This window comes from Barbus barbus (genome assembly GCF_936440315.1).
Source record: "Barbus barbus genome assembly, chromosome: 46".
NCBI classification, from domain to species: domain Eukaryota; kingdom Metazoa; phylum Chordata; class Actinopteri; order Cypriniformes; family Cyprinidae; genus Barbus; species Barbus barbus.
Genome location: NC_136724.1, coordinates 13,750,654 through 13,768,348, shown reverse-complemented (window position 1 = coordinate 13,768,348; position 17,695 = coordinate 13,750,654). Strand labels below are relative to the sequence as shown.

Below are 17,695 nucleotides of genomic sequence, written 5' to 3'. Positions count from 1 at the left end.
AATCTGTTCCCAAAAACCCTGCACTTCACCCTGACTCCTGTAAGCACCCCTCTCTTTCTCAATACGCATGCTGGAAGGCTTTGTCCTGGGGACCTATCACTGATTTTGCCTAATTAATTTGCAAACTCTGGTGTGTTTATTTTTGCTTACTTCCAAAGGCATTTTCTGAGATATTAAACATTTAAACAAACTAAAATGGATAGTTCACCCAGAAAATGTAAGTAAAATGTAAATCTGACATTTCTTTATTCTGTGAAACACAAAAGGTGAATTTTTAAGAGTATCCTGGCCACTTTCGTCAGTAAAAACAAATGAAAACTGGGGTTGTCAAGTTTAAAAATAAATAAATACATTTAATTTAATTTTATTTTTAGTTCCCAGTATATTATTAAAAAAATATTTAACATTTTAAAAATATTTTATTTTATTTTAGTTTCCGTATATTATTCAAATGTTTTAATTAAACTTTTTATTTTATTTTATTATTTCATTTTATTTGTTATTTTTCATTTTGGGGCTGGATATTTTTCATAAATTCCAGCTTGTGAGGTTTGGAATAACATGAGAATGACTATATATTTACAGAATTGTAAGTTCTGGGTGAACTCTCCCTTTAAAACCTGAATGTAAAACTTCAGTGTGCACTTGTTTTGTAATGTATGCACTGCCCAGCTCAGTAATGTGCGAGTCTGTTCGTGTGAGGTGCTGCTAAGAACACGTGCAGCAATGCCTTTTTTTCTCCCTGCAGATGGTAAGCATTGAGGGCCATTATTGTTCTCGATGTGGGGCGTCCTCTGCAGTAAAGTCTCTGGCACACTTTTAAAGACATAGTGGGTAATATATGCAGGACTGAGCCAGTGGCCCTGGCAAAACCATTCCCCTCCCCCTCCCGAGGCTTCTTTTCTTGGAAGAGCAGACAAACATTTGTGAGTATCACTGTTCATCCCTTGAACTTTTTTTTTCTGCTTCATCTTTTATCAACATTATTGCATGTAACATGCCTTTCTTTGGAAGCACACTGTTTCTGTTTCTCCCTTTAACAGGTCTTTCAGCTGAAGACCACAGTGACACGGCAAGAGTCAACCAATCTCTTTAACACTAACAGACAGTGGTTTTGCTAGCAGGAGGTGAGTAGAGAAGTGACAAAGTGCCAAAAGGTTGACTATCTAGATACGCTTGAACAGTGTCTAAAAGCATGTAGACGACAGCCAAGTTAATCAGGAAGAGACGATCTACAGGACATTTCAGCTTTGTTGTCTCAACAAGTGCACTAATAGATAAACCAACAGATGAATCGTGCCAAAAATCACAAGTAAACACCTATTAGCAACATGAACACAGAAGCAAACAGCAACATTAACTATAAAAGTGCTCAAGAGTGGTGATTTGAGCACAGTTTAGTCTAAGAGTTTGGTTTGTGTATTGCAACAACAGCATGCCATGTGATTCTCAGCATGCCATCAGACCTGCCTATTTGTTTTGGGCTGGAGAATGATAATGCTCTTTACGGGACCCCGATGACCGAAGCCCTCTAAAATGAGGTCTGTGTTCCTGTGTTCGATTAATACACTCAGTACACAAACACTAGCTGTCTTTTGTTGGCTCCACCCAAACATTTTACACCTGTGTTGATACTGGCAGCACTCCCTTTTTCTCTAGAAACTGAAAGTTTTGCTCCTCCTAAACACGTCTGTGCTGTACAGCATTCTGCATTTTGTGGAATTCTGTGTCATGCAGGCGTTAATGATGACAGCTGTAACACTTCACAGATGGTTTAGATAGGAGGGGACTTGATGTTCAGTCATATCTGAAATCACTGTGATTCACCCTGAACTTGCCTTCAGCCCCAGTCTAACTTTTTTCATAAACGTAAAAAATGTAATCAAATTACTTACTCTTCATATGTCTGAGAGTTTGCATGTCAATACAGCACGTCTGCAACAATGACCAATAACATTAGGCAATAGTTTTACAAGTTTTACTACTGAATGATGCAAAAGTATAACAGGATTTACTACTAAATGATGCAAAAGATTTATGACTCATTAATTCAGTTGAGGTTGACTCAGGAAATTATGAATAACAACCACCCAGACAACATCAAACTGCATATATTTAATTTATTCAGTCACGATATCACATGAGAAAAGAAAAAGAAAAAGCCTAAAAGTATCTAGAGTAAATCATACATTTGAATTATATAAATTAAATTATTCATATATTAAATAAATGTTATGTAATACATACAATATAATTTACCATAGCAAACATTACTATGTGTGTGTGTGTGTATGTATATGAGTGCTGTCAAACGATTAATCGTGAATAATCGCATCCAAAATAAGTGTGTGTGTGTGCTGTGTATATTTATTGTGTATATACAAATACACACACATACAATATATATTTTGAAAATATTTACATGTACATATTTATATTAATATAATTTATATTATATATAAATATATTTCATATAGAAACATGATATTTTTCTTAATTACATACATGTATGTGTATTCATATACATAATAAATATACACAGTATACATATATTATGTAAAGAAATTTGTTTATTTTGGATGCGATTAATCGCGATTAATCGTTTGACAGCAATATATATATATATATAAGCAGTGGTGCATAATAATAACACATTACTATGTTTACTATGGTAAACACACACACACTCAGTTTACCATAGTAAACATAGTAATGTGTTATGTTATTGATATATAACAAAATAGATTCTGAAAGGTCTTACGATGTTTTTAGTAAATGTTACTATGAGTAGCCTACTACAGTATTTACAGGAACAATGGTTACAGTATATTTTTTCAGAGTAATGAAACATTTACTATTTCCCATAACCCGCGGTTATTGTGTTCCGGTCTTCTCTCAATCATGTTACTATAGTGATTTTGTGTGAGGATGCGAGCGCGCCGGGAGGAGTGTCGCTCGGCGCGGAAGGCAGGAAGCGGCGCGTGGGCGGCGTCACCGCCTGCGTCACACGCCAGGAGGGAGTTTTCCACTGACGAAAAGACTGCGCTGCTCAGCCGTCTGCTTCAGACAAGAGGAACAGCTTCAGCTGCTGCTTCAGTACAATAGCCTCACGGACAGAACGGGGTCTCTAGACGGATAACTTGGATTATTACCGCGTCTTCTTTTCCTCTATTGTGATACACTAATGCTGATCGGACACGTTATTGGTGAGTAGCGGAGGACCGCGCCGTTTAACGCGGCACTTGTAATGTGTCTAATAGGCAATCCTCGGTGCTGGAGTCCAGCCAGATACTTTCAATGCGCTTTTGTCGTCCAGTGTAAACGGATCCAATGTGTTGTGTAACTATTTCAAATAGCGAAGGGAGAGGACAGTGCTGTGTGCTGCTGTGACATAGAAAATAATAATAATTTAAAAAAACTAACAAAAGTTTATATTATTCACCATTGTTTGGGGGTTTCAATGTATACGCTCACATTTTGTTTCACTAATACATTTTTTAACGATTTATTATTTTAACCCGCATGCTTAAGTGCAGTGTATCGGTCGGAGTAAATATAAGCGTTTTCTCTGTCAAAACACTTTAAATGTTTGCGGTCGCTGGGTTTGATTAAAAGATCACTGGCAGAATTCCAGCATAGTGGACCGTATGTGTGTGTGTAATTGCTGGTTTGGATGTGTGTTATGTGTTGAGTGCATTCCTCGTTCACGTTTACAGTACTGGTGTGTCTTCTGAAGCGCGAGCGACTCCTTAAGGTGCCACACCGCATCAGATCTGCTCTCAGCCTCACATGCGCTTCCAGTCCTCCGTGACATCACCGTGGGTGCATGCAGGTCTGAGGGAAGCCTTGCTTGATCCGAGCCCAACTTCACTTGGTTGAGTTTAATGATTGCAATATAAATCCATATACACAAATATGCGTATCTCTATACATAAATGTAAAGGATTAATTTTACAAACCAAGCATTTCTTATTCTTATGATATAAGAGTTTATATCTGTGAATCACGAGGAGGGCCATCATAAGAGATTATTCAACAATTACCGACACGTTGTGCGCGGCGTGATTGGCGTAAGTGAAGTGCAAATGTAACCTAATGGTCTCATTTCACACATTTCACAGGTAATTCACAGTCCCTGTCTGTAGCCTAAACAGATTGAATGTTCGAGAGTGGAAGTTTTTGCGTTCACTTGTGTGTAAACTTTAGTGTGTTGTCAAAATATCAGCTCGGCAGCACTTGCTATTGCGATAATCTTTGCGTATTTGTGGATGTTTCGAAAGTTTGAGTGCGTTTATGTTGCGCGTGCATCAACGTGAGCGAGCGCAGATTCGTGTCTCTCGCGCGACCTCACTTGATTGTTTGTGGGAATAATCATTAATTTTGTTTACATACCTCACCTACATGCTCATGTTCATTCCTAAACCAACCCAAGTAAGTCTTTTATGTCTTTTAAAATGTTTGTCAATCGAACCCTGAGTTTTGTTTCCTACAAAACGATGATGTTTACGATGTTGTTTTGAGTTGCAGTACACGTTAAACTTATCAAATAGGACCCATAAAAGATAAAAATGATTTTGTTTATGTACTTGTGGGTTGATGAGGTGTGAACATGCACGTGTACCATGGTCACTGAAATCATGATGTGTCTGAGTGGTTTCCTTCCCTCTTTTAAGTCTTCACGTGTCTCATTTAAAACAGTCATACATTTTAACTGAGATGATCACAACATGTCATCTTTTTACTAAGCTCCCACCCACAGACTGGGTGTTCATATTTGGGATGGTTCAGTGTGTTGCATTTAGCAGTTGGGTTAGGGTCTCTAACAAAAACAGAAGCAGAGGGGTCCCATCTGTTTTGTCACTCTCTAGCATTCCTCCCAGTTTGTGAGGTACCAGTGAGTGCCCCAGACATGAGCTGCTGACCCCTGACCTCCCCCACCCTTGACACACAAATACTCTCCCTTGGGAGTCTTAAGAGACTGGTAAATATGGATAGTATTTGTTTTGCAACCATTAAGTTATTCAGAACAAACTCATGCTGATGATTCGAGGAAGGTACACTTTGCGCACTCTGTTGGAAGTTTGCATTTCGGATATTGATGCAAATTGTTCCATGTGTGATGGAACAATTTGCTTTCAATTTAGGCAGTTTCCTGAGCGATCATATTTTCCACCCGTTGACTTAAAATGTGAGGAACAATTCACTCAAAACTGCAAAATCATTTTCCGAGGGTGTTTTAGGATATGTATCATTTTTTTAAAAGCCACCCAAATAAAAGGTTTTAAATCTTTTTGATGCCACAGACCCCCAAGTATGATAGTACTGTTAGATGTGTTAAGTACCTTATTTTAACCATTTTAATCAGTTTGTTTAATTTAATCTTATTTTTATCAGTTTTTTTTACTTCTATATGGACCTCCCTTTTCCCCAGGCTTCAGCTGAAAACCACTTGAAAACCAGCCAAATCTGATTTATTGTCTTTCTTAGATACTAAATTTCACTTTGGATATCAGTACAGTAAACTGTTGTACTCCGTAGCCGTATGTGTGCTGTTTAAAGATCTTTGTCTGTGTATTTCTAATTTGGAAATGCATAGTATGATGAACAGAGTCCATACAGCTCTGAGACAAATCTTCATCTCCACCCGAATAATGTAATCTGTGATGACTCGTGACACTTCATCAGGTGTTTTTATAGATGTTTCTGTCTGAGGTGGTTCCTCTTGGGCAATAGCGGTCTGGACTACACAGACACATCTGGGATAGATAGACTATTACAGAATGTGTCACCATTGCCAGGGGAGAATTCCTGTGGGCTGGAGACATCGCATTATTTATTTGTTTAACGTTCTCACTGGCTACCCTCCTCCCACATCAATGCGTGCTTCTATTTGGGATGAATGTGTACTCCGCATGGGTTGAGGTTCAGGAACAGAATGTCTCTGGCGTAGCTGAACATCTAGAGTGATGATCGGCACAACACACGACTCCCTCCTCCCACTGGCTGCAGTTCTTAAGGGCTGACCAGAAGGGGGAGAGTGGAGTTGTGGAATCTGAATTTGATTCCACTTATCTCGCAAGGGTTTTTACACCATCTTTTGCAGCCTGTTATCATAGTCGCACTTTTTAGATGAGGTACATGCTGCTGATTATCATCTGGATGGAAGCCGTGAGCTGGAGGGGCAAAGTCAACACTCTTGCATAAGATCAGGTCGGGATTCCACTGTTTGCTGCTTTTTGGAAGCAGCACAGCGAGAGCAGGGGAGTTCGAGAAGTTTTAATGAAGCCTGTGTGTTTAACTTGTGCTACATTAAACTGCTATGAGCCTGCCGACAACGGATCCGGTTTCAGAAGTCTGCTGCTTTTGTGGCCATTCTCGCTTTGTGCACGAGATTTATTTCCGCCGTCCTTCGTGACAACAGCATTGAGAATACCTCATCAGTGCACTGCCTTTATTGGAATGGCAGCCCTGTATAATTTATGCTCCAGTGCAAATGTTTCACCTGCTTGGAGCTTCTGGGATACTTCGGCGGTGACAGCTTCTGCCTGGATGTGAAATCCAGACCTGCTCTGTAGCAGATTTATGTGTTTTGACTGCTCACTTTTATATTTGGGAGATTCTCGCTCGTATTTCTAGTCGCCGCTGATGTTGGAGTGCAACAGGACAAGCTCCAGATTGACCTCCAGCTGAGCCCCCCGCATCCCCCCTCTCTTGTTCCTGGGATTAGCTCGTCGTCATTGTTTCTGCCCGTTAAGCAAGATTAACAAATCAATGTGTCAGGTAGGCTGCAGTCAAGAGACAATGACCCACTTCTAACACCCAGGTTTCTCTCTCTCTCTTTCTCCCCCCTCTGTCTCTGTGCTGTCCTCCCCCACTCCTCACTGTCCAGAGTCCTTAATTAAAACTCCTCTGCTTGCTAGGCATACATGCCGTCCTCAGGGATTCTTTCTTTGTTAAATGAAGGTAAACTCGAGCGAGAACAGCCACCGGATACCATGTGCAGGTAGTTTCTTGTACAAAGGACATTGTACATGGTCTAGGAATGTGACGGTGGGAAAAGGCACAATGCAATTTACTAGTCAAATGTGCAGATGAGGATGAGTTTTCTCCTCTTGTGTGGCCAAAGTCAAGTGTCAAGTTCTCTCTTGTCACCCTGCCATTTATATAAAAAGATTTTCCCGTGGGCTTGTCTTGCTGCTTGTTTTCAATCAAGACGTAGCATGTAAGGGTTCACGCTTCCCGTGCTGGCTCTGTTCGCATGCAAATCGGGACAGATCTGGACACATACTGTTTGCAATAAAAATAGATCATGTCCTTTGCCTGTACTGCTGTTTTCAAGCAAGTCAGCTGTTTGCTGCATCTTTTATCCTGAGTATGGCACAGACTATTGTGTAACTTTCCAACTATATTTCCTCTTGTCAGGGTTGCTTTCGACTGGTGTTGCACGAGCAAGATAAGTTTGACTTATGGAAGATATTGTCAGGTTCAGAAGAAGATAAAGACTCACCTTCTGCTTTTTGGCAGTGATATTTGGCAGCCGAGGAGACACGGCTGAATGTGCAGACAGGACAGACGTGCCCTCGATGTCTGGCACATTTGCGACTGCAGCACTAATGTGTGAAACACGCATGCACAGGGATAGAAGTTCTGCTTGTAAACAAGGCAACCTGTGGGAAAAGCAAGTCTACACACTCTTGTCTAAAGATCAGGGATGAACGAATATTAATTTCCTAATGAAAAATCACCAAAATTAAAATTCTATATTTTGCTTTGTATAAATTAAAAAGTATAATTGAGTAAAAAAAAAAAAAATGCTTTATAATAAATTAAGGCATCTCAATTATAATGTGTAAAAAAAAATATATTTTGTAATTTGCTTGGTAGCATTAGTTACACAAATGCATTATTGAATGCTAACAATGAAAGTCAATTAATTAGAGTGGCACCAAGTTATTAAATACAGTGGCACCAAAAAGTATTAGTATAAACAATTAATAATTAAGCGCCAAGTTTGATTTATTAGACAACAGCAGACCACTATTGAGTCATATTGTGTTAATCACACTCTATATGGCAGGGATGATTCAGTGTCATTTTGGCTCTTTATTTTATTTTTTGTCATAGACCAAAATCATGAGCTGTATAATCCGCCAGTCAAGACCGTCTGCCACTTTTTCTTCAAAGTGGCTTTCTTGCTGGGAACAAGCCTTGTTCTAAAACATTTACTGCTCATTATCACTTAGTCTTCTGGGGAAAAAAAAGTCCAGTTAGCATAGGATGGCTAGCTGTCACATCTTAAGTCAAATTTCTGTCCGTTCACTCAAGCAGCAGTGAAAACTCTTATCTCTAAATCAAACCGTTTTTCCTTCCTTTCATTCTGCCTGTTTCAGCAGGAACGTGTCTAAGCTGTGGAGTGCATCGTGAGGCCGAGCCTGAGGTGAATTAGCTGACTGGGGTTTAGAGAAACAAACGAGTCCACAGCCGCCAGTATCAAATGATGGTTTTGTGTAAACGCCGCTGTGCTGCACCGGCTCTGACCCTTAAAAGCTGGTGGGCACCGGCTAGACTCTTCCTGCCAATGGATTGATTGCTTTTATTGCCCAATAAGCAACCTCTCCACAGGAGCAGCGACAAATGCAGTCTGGGCTTACATAAACATGTTTACTGTGCCAAGCTTTACACACATTTACTACAGAGTCTCATAAAATGCATTTAGCAGCTGTGTAAAGCGTAATTGCCGCTACCAGTTCTGGGATGTGTGTGTTTTTTGAGTGGGGTAACCTAAATTTTCCCTCCTCACTAAAGTGGCTATGTAACCAACCCCCATCCTAATCAATGTATTTGTCTAAGCGATTGGATTTAGAAGTGGGTGAAGGGTCTGGTAATTGTTGACTTGCACCAGAGGGACGTGATTGATTGCTTCCTGTTTTTCTCGCCGCTCAGAGGCAGCATAAAGCATGGTCAGCTGCTTGTTTGGAGAGTAATGCTCATAGCCTGCATTTAAAAACCTCACTGGACGTTTAGCTTCTATTAGGACAATAACAGAACTACATTGACCGATAACATCTAGGCGCTGCTTACAATATCGATACCATTGCCATAGCAAAACAAATTAGCTGATGGACAAAGGCAGATTGCATGAAATTAAAATGTTAATTTTTGCCCTTTTAGCACTCTTGTAATGCTTTTCTGTCTTTGCTTGTTACCCACAGATCACCACACGCTAGCGCCATGAGCGGGGTTCTCAAGAGGAAGTATGAGGAAGTTGAGGAGGACCCGTGCTACTCTTCCTCCTCCCCTTCCTCTCTCTCCTCCTCTGCCTACTCCGAGTGGGACTCGGATGGCGAGAGCTGCTACTCCGACACCCTGGATTCCACCCCCAGCAACCCCAGCTCCCCAGCAACATCCTTGAACAGTGAGTTTTCCCTCTTGAAGTACTCATTTATTTTCTGATTAAGTGGTTCTTATTTAAAGGAATACAGTAGTTCACCCAAAAATTAAAATTGGCTGAATTTACACACCCGTATCCTATCTAAGATGTAGAAGAGTTTATTCATTGTAACAGATTTGGAGAAATTTAGCATCACATCATTTGCTCACCAATGGATCCTTTGCAGTGAATGGGTGCCTTCAGAATGAGAGTCCAAATAGCTGATATAATCATCACAATCCACAAGTAATTAAAAGCTGTGTTTTTGTAAGAAACAGTTTGGGCTCATTCTGATGGCACCCATTCACTGCAGAGGATCCATTGGTGAGCATGTGATTATAATGCTAAATTCTCCAAATCTGTTTTGCTGAAGAAACAAACTAATTTACATTATGGATGGCCTGAGGCTGAGTACATTTTCAGCAAATGTTTATTCCAGCAATTCCTTTAAGGTGGAATCGTCAAACTTCCATTTCCATTGTTATTTCTCATGCATAAGGTCTGTAAGGCTTATCTCAACCAGGTGTCCTACCTGATAAGGTTTTATTGAGATACGGGAGGGTGCAAGATTAATTGCATGAATGCAGCTAATTACACAGGATGTTTTGATGCATGCCCCATTCACGAGGTCACCTCCTCCAGGCCCTTCATCCAGGTTATTAGGGTGAGTCAGGGTAGGGAAAGCAAACAGTTGTGAGTTTCTCAGGATGGCAGGGAGCCAGCAAGTGTGCCATGTGACAGAGACAGAATGAACGCAGAGCTTTGTCTGAGCACCGGGCACGAACCCAGCACAGGTGCTGAGAAAGGCAGAGGGGTGCGGAGCAGGAAGGCAAGGATGAAGAGAAGAGGAAGGGAAACGATACGGCTGTTTGCTTGAGTTTATGAAAAAAAGTCAGAGAATGGAGTATTGTCAGGGTAGACGGCATATTTAATTTGATGAGAATGAGAACAAAGCTGTAAGTGACAGACATATGCTACCTTTCAAAAGTTTGTGGTCAGTAAGTGTTTTTGTAATGTTTTGTCAGGATTCTTAATAGAAAGAACAGCATTTATTTGAAATAGAAGTCTTTAATTTTATGAAAATGATGTCGGTCTTTTCCCTTTAGATCAATTGAATGCATCCTTGCTGAATAAAATTTGACCCAAACTGATCCAAACTTTTGAACAGTAGTGTACAGTCTGTTGAGTAACTTGCACATGTCAAATATTCACAAACCATGTTTTCTGTAGTTTTTTGGATGTATTTTCAGTGTTGTATAATGATTGGCACCAACACTCTCAAAAGTACAAACCACTGAACATGCTCTTTGTCTGTCCCTCATTGACTTAAAATAAAACATGCCTCAACCCTGACTAACATCCATAGAGTATCAATTTTTGAGCATATTATATGGATAAAGTCACCAGAATTAGACTGTCTTGTTGCATAACTTGTTTACTCTAATTCATAAGATCACCAATACCAACTTGATAATACATAAAGCTGCTTTGTTCTTTAAACAATAACATGGTGTCATATTTCTGAGATGGCCCTGTCTATATATGTGGGCATATGAGAGCATTTGTGGTTTCCATCATACATTTTTTTTCCCCCCATTAGATGAGCAAACCATATTTGCACAAGCTTCTAGATAGGAAAACGTGCAAGGATGAGTTCCCACCATGTCAAGTCTAATATAAACCAGCTGCAGGGACAGTAAGATCCATCTCCTTCATTCCCTTCAGATAACAATCGGTGGGCTGGTGGCCCTGAGGGAGAATGTGCTTCTCTCTCTCACAGGCTAACAATTCGACACCAAGTATTGCTGCACACAGGACAAGGAATTTAAGTTAAAAAAATATGGTTTTCTTGTTTCAAGAAGAGAATTCCTCCCTTTGAGACGCTTTAACCACTGACATTGACTGATTCATTTGGTGAATTTTGGCTGGTTGTCGGAATAATTTGCAAGGAATGTGCAGACAGATGGCCGTCTATAAAGTTATGATGCTATTAAATAGCAACTGTCTTGAGTGCCCGCACCACTTCCAAAAGCCTCAAACTTCCAGATCATCCAGCCGCTGGCTTGTGATTTTGGATGCTTTACTCTCCCGGCACACTTCAGCGCCAAGGGGAAATTCCTGGGTGGATTGTTTGTCAGACACGAGCGAAGAGGAATGCAGTTGTCTTCGCTTATGACTGCATTAGACTGAAAACTATTAGCTGAACTATTTGCACATCTGTTCTGATGTTGAGTGGTGGAATATTGTGCTTGTTTTAGTATGACTGAATAGCACTGAGCTGATTTGCTGTGTGTAGCCTGCCATCTAGTGGCGATATAGTGCATCCAACAATAACGTTGATGTGATCTTGATGTTTACACACGAGACTCACCCACTCCAAGTCTTCCCATTAGGCTTGGCACACTTCCTACTCAAATACTCCCCAATGAGATGCTAGGAACAGAATTTTATTTTTTTCCCCCACCACTCTCTGTTCTCTCGCAGACATGTGCTCTTAATTTTCCATTAAGAAATTCCAAGCATGAATTTCCGTGAATGTATTCGCCCGCTGTTTTCCACTTAATGTTTTCTTTTCAAGTCCACCACAAGCCTGAACGTCTGAATGCTGAATGTCACAAGCGTCCTCTCATTCTCTTTCCTCAGCCACATCTATCCTGAAGAAGGCCAAGCGCTCACGGCGAGGCAACGTGCAGTTTGACCAGGTTACAGTCTTCTTCTTTCCTCGATGTCAGGGCTTCACTAGCGTGCCCAGCCGGGGAGGTTGCACCCTTGGCATGGTGCAGAGGCACAGCGCCCAGCACTGCTACTCAATAGCGGAGTTTGCCATAGCACAGCGCCACCTACGGCGAGAGAAAATCAAAAACCGATTGAGGGAGGAAAAACTGGAAGCTCTTAAGCTGAAGGTATTTTTGAGTTTAAGTTTCTCAAAGTGTTGTCAGACATGAGAGGTTTTAAAGTCGTAATCATATAAATATCCTTTTTCTGTGTGCAGCTTACCAAAAATGGTACCCAGGAGTCCGAAGAGGCTGACGGGTTGACTATCGATGACATCCCAGAGGATGAAATTGACCTCAGCGGAGTAAACTTGGATGATGGCTCCTTCCTGCATCCCTACCCCTCCAAGAGAAGATACGCCATTCTTAAAGCCGCTGGCGTGAAGAAAATCGATAAAGATGAGAAGCGTCAACTGCATGAGGTGCGTACGTCGAGAGAAGACTGCGGATGCGACTGCCAGGGCTTCTGCGAGCCAGAGACGTGCAGCTGTAGTTTGGCCGGGATCAAATGTCAGGTGAGCGATTCAATCCTGACAGACTTCCTTTAGATTATGCCATCCCAAGGTTATGGCTAATATTTAAATATATAATTCCTGTAGCTCAAACTGTACAGAATGACACCAGAAACATCAAAGTCATTGTGTTTTTATTTATACACACACACACACACACACACACACACTGCCCTCCAAAAGTTTGGAAACACCCTAGAAAAGTGGGGTTTTGGATAATATTGGCATGAGTCCTTTTTAATTTGTGATGATTTTGCAAATTTCGAAAAAAATTTATTACATAAACCGTTATTTGTGATCAAATAAATGACCATAAGTGACCTTAAGAGCCTTAGTGACCATAAGATACTTACAAAAAATTTAAAATGATTACAGACCCCAAACTTTAAAATGGTAAATTATCATATTTTAATGCTCAAAAAAATTATAAACAGTTATTTGCATCAAAAACTTTTATTAATTTAAAATTTTCTTTACATTTTCTTTATTTATTATTTTATATATTATAAATATTATTTTAATTTAAATCTTAAACTACTATTACAATCAATTCAAGTAGTTAAATACATGTTTTTAAAAAGTATATTATATTTATAAAGTTAAAATAGTTAAAATGCCAGTTGTAATTGTATTCTAATACTGAATTCTATATACACTTTCTTCATACATTAATGTAATCTTTCTTGGCTTCACAGATGGACCATTCATCCTTCCCATGTGGCTGCACTAAAGACGGCTGTGGGAACACGGCAGGCCGCATCGAGTTCAACTCCAGCCGAGTTCAGACCCACTACATCCACACCATCATGAAGCTAGAGCTGGAGAAGCGTTTGGAAGAGCACACGCCAGAGAGCAAAACCCCCTCTGAAGATCTGCCAGACTGCAGTTCCCCAATCCACCCAGCAGAGAGCAGCACCATGCCAGACAGACCCACGTTTCACTTCAACTCGGAGCTAGTAGCCTTGGGAGAGAACAGCTGTAGCAGCGACATGACTGATTCGTCTAGTTCTTCAGGCCAGAGCGAGGACTCGGAATCCGCCCAAAACGCTCAGAGGGAACAGTCGCCGCTAGACGTCGACGAAAATGGACTCACGAGAATCCTAAGCTTTAGCGACACAGACAGTGAGGACTGTTCTGTCAGGGAGCGCAACAACAACAACAACTGTGACTACCAGCAGAAAAAGAGCGAGTCCATGGGCTACGGCATCTTCAGCACGACAGACGACAAGCTTAGCACGTCACAAATAGACAACAGCCACACGGCCATGTCTGGGCTCCTAGACGAGAACGCTAATCAAGCTAACGCTCTATTCCACAGCGGCTCCGTCCCCCACACGCCCTCGCCCTCCATCGATCACTCGGCCAGCTACATGGACTTGAGCCTCTCATCCGAATCAGACCTGGAGTTCTTCGACGGCTTTCCTTGTCTCGGGCCGAGCTCATTGTACAACTCCTTAAAGGAGTACGAACACGTGGACAACTTCTTTCAGTTCCAGTTGCCTACTTACCCCAGCCTTCCGCAGGCCGCCGACCCGGGTACGTGTCTCCTGGAGTCTCTGATTGGCTTGTCGGATTCGGTCCCAGAACCTCCGGCAACCTTCACAGACAATCAAATGCTTGAAGATGCCATGAAGCTTTCAATGATGGAGTCTGTAAAAGTCTAACGGGGGCGCTTCTGTACAAATGAACTAGGGGATTGTAAATGAATGCTATATGTTTTGTTTTTCTTTACTTTATGAATGGAGACCCTCCATCCCAGGATATCAATATTCGCATTATCTGCCTTTACGATGTTAGCAAAGCATTAAGTTATTATAACTATCTTTATTATCATTATTGCCATTGCTGTGGCAGCTAACATTTCAGTTCAAAAACAAGCCTGGCTGACTGAATTTTGGATATTTGTACATCTGGCCAGGAAGGTGAAGAACTTGGAAGAACTTCTCACCTACATTGGTGGTATTATCAACATTTACCATTATTATTATTGTTAAGGTTATTTATATGAATCCAGAAGGGGCACCAATGGGAGTCATAATGCTGATTATGTATCTCAGGGACTTTTTCTAGCTTTCAGAAGCAATGCATTTTGACCATCGCTGTTATTTGGCATTTTTTCAGAGAATTTCCACCAAAACAGACAGCATTTAAACGGCCCCCTTTTGGAGGGGCTTCTGTCTCAGTCGTTTTTTGGACTTGAGATGGTGGTCTGTACTTATTTTGCAAAGCTAGAGGAAGACTCCTGTTCCACAAAACAGCTCCTTGGGATTTTCAAACGGTACACAAATCCCCCAGAGGCTCCTCAGTTAGCACTTTATCTGTGAAAAAAATGAACCAATCAGAGCGCAAATGGGTCAGCCCCGTCGCCTCTGAATCTGAGATTGTTTTCATGCCATTTTATGGTGTTGGATCATCAGCACAAGGTGGAGAAAAGTGAACGCTTTCCTTTTAATTTATTCTACACGCTGCAGATATCGCGTAATGCAACTGTGATATCTGTAGACCATTATTTCCAATTTTTATTTATTCTTACCGAGTTATTTATTTAACTTTTTCTCCGAATGCCAGCTGAATTATCTGAGCCACACTGTGCTCTTGAGAAGTGGAAATAATGCAGCTTGTTCACATTTCTCACCTACATTAACCTGTGTGAAGCACATCTTTATGTTTCAGCTGTGGAGGAAGGGGCACCAACTGCAAAGTATTTAATAATTATTCTATTACTATGAAGTAACACTTTTGGTTAAATTATTTCACGTTTAGCATTTCAGCATTAGAACTTAATTTATTCACGGTTTGGGCAATAAAGAGAACGGTGTGTTTAACAAAAGAAAAGTTGAGTCTTTGTGCCTGTGAACACGAGGAGCCGCTTGAGATGATGCTGTATAACCTACCTATTGATTCAAAATAATCAGATGACCTTGCCTATGATATAGAGAATTAACATTTTATAACTAATGTAGATTTGAGAGAATTCTAATCTGTTTATTGACAAATTATTTTATTAAGAAATCCACATTGTTCTTCGAATATCAAAACATTTGTAATATATTAATAGAGCTAAATCTATGCTTGAAAAATGTATTCTGGCCAGGCATAAAGCGGGGGTTTACTTACGATGTAACTACCTAAACAAATTTACCAAGATTGTACTCTGACTGGTTGGGTGAACACAACTGACAACATGAATTGTGGGTATAAATTTAGTAGTTTCAAAAACGTTTTTGTTGAAGAAAAAAAAACCCTGCATATATTATGCAATGTGTATCATATGCAAATTTGTGTTGCCCATATGGTTTCCACTTCACAGTGAAGAAGTTTGTATGTTTCTGAATGAGCTTTGAGGAAATGAATCTGTACATATCTGACCATCCAGACTTCAGCTGTCGGCGCAGAGATATTTGACCCGATAGGAGCATTTGCATGCGGCAACCGTTCATTTGTCTCAGTACTACATGCGTTTAGAGCAAAAAATGCACAATCAGAAATGTATTTGCTTCATTTTTGCCTTCACGTGCTGTTCTTGAAGCTAATAGCTTCATTCATTTGAGTCCAGCTTCTAATTCCCTTGTAAAGATGTATCGCCTCATTGCCATGAAATGGAAATTTTTGGTATTTATTAGTCATGATTGATGTATGTTTTGATCTCTGATGCTTTTCAAAGTGTTTCTTACTTCTGCCTTTTTTGTTGTATATATTTTCTGCTTCAACGAAACAAAAGACAAACCAAGCAGTTCTTTTATATTATATATTTTCACGCTTAACAGTTTAAAGCTGTTCATTTCACTCAAGTCATTTGACAGTAGTTTGTCCCTTCAAAATAAAAGTCAAGCTTTTTCTTATATCTGCCATTGTTTGTCTTGTCCTTTTTGTGTATGCGAGTGCATGGGTGACAAGTGTTTGTAAATCAAAAAATATGACCACGGAGCCCTAATATAATATAAATATTTTATATAAAAAAATCTACATATAAAAAGTTGCCTTAAAGGCCAGTCTTTGAATTTTTTTCCCAGCTAAATAAATTTGCTTTAAAGCCATAAAATAACACTTTCTAACGCTCCTGATATTTCTTCCCATTAAAAATCGTCATGTTTGTGGTCTCACTGTAGGTGACGCTGCTGTCTACTAAAAGAAAAAATCCTAAAGTACAAAAACTTTCAAAACACAAACTATACAAATATACTGCTTTGTCACTGAATAATTAAACCATTTGGTAGTTTTTAATGACATGAAGAACTCAAAACAACTTCACACACGATACATTGTCCACTTCTTTCTAAATTCTTTTATTTCAATAAATACATGTATTGAAGAACCAAGACAGAATTAAAGATAGACAAACACAGCCGGTCTTTACATTGATCTGAAGTCAGCCCTGCTGATAGCAACACATTCATTTGACATCAAACGTGAGCTGATCTTTAAAAGGAATAACTTATGAGTTTTAGGTTCAAATGAGTCAAATGTGGGCACGGAATAAAATTAAAATAATAATAAAAAAAAAAGGGTTAAACCTGTGTGAGTGGTCTAATTTAACACTGCATGCTGTTGTGTTGCTCTGCCAAGGCACCTCAAGTATGGGAAAATTTTAAATTGGCAACAAAAAAGTATATCTATATATAATATATCCTTTTTTTTATTACGTAAATATTTATCTTCAGGGCTTTTGTAATTTTTGCAGTTGTATGTTTCCTTTACGTGCTCATGTTGAAATTCATTTTTGACTTTTTCTCTATTTCCAGATCCTTCATTAATTTGAGGCTGTCTTAACCGATTCCATCAGACTGATTTTGAGCAGCTCACATTGTAGGTCAAACCAATGGGGAGCTCCTGATTATTGTAAAAAGATCAGACTTTCACCACGGTACAGCTTATAGTTCACAAACATGGAAAAAAGTCATTTCAAGAAGGGCTTGATTTTACTTCTTACACCCTAATTTTTAAAAGTCATTCTAATACTGAAGTTAGCATCTGAAATA

At 39.8% G+C, this 17,695-nt stretch overlaps 1 protein-coding gene across 1 annotated transcript; it reads left to right on the top strand.

The window, feature by feature from the left end:
* Nucleotides 1-3,007: 3,007 nt before the first annotated feature.
* LOC306865266 (cysteine/serine-rich nuclear protein 1-like) lies at nucleotides 3,008-16,566 on the top strand. Its single transcript, XM_079409782.1, has 5 exons — nucleotides 3,008-3,206; nucleotides 9,213-9,415; nucleotides 12,074-12,333; nucleotides 12,423-12,719; nucleotides 13,412-16,566. Exons 2-5 carry the CDS (start codon nucleotides 9,232-9,234, stop codon nucleotides 14,378-14,380), a joined length of 1,710 nt encoding a protein of 569 aa, XP_079265908.1. The 5' UTR covers nucleotides 3,008-3,206; nucleotides 9,213-9,231; the 3' UTR covers nucleotides 14,381-16,566.
* Nucleotides 16,567-17,695: the final 1,129 nt, after the last annotated feature.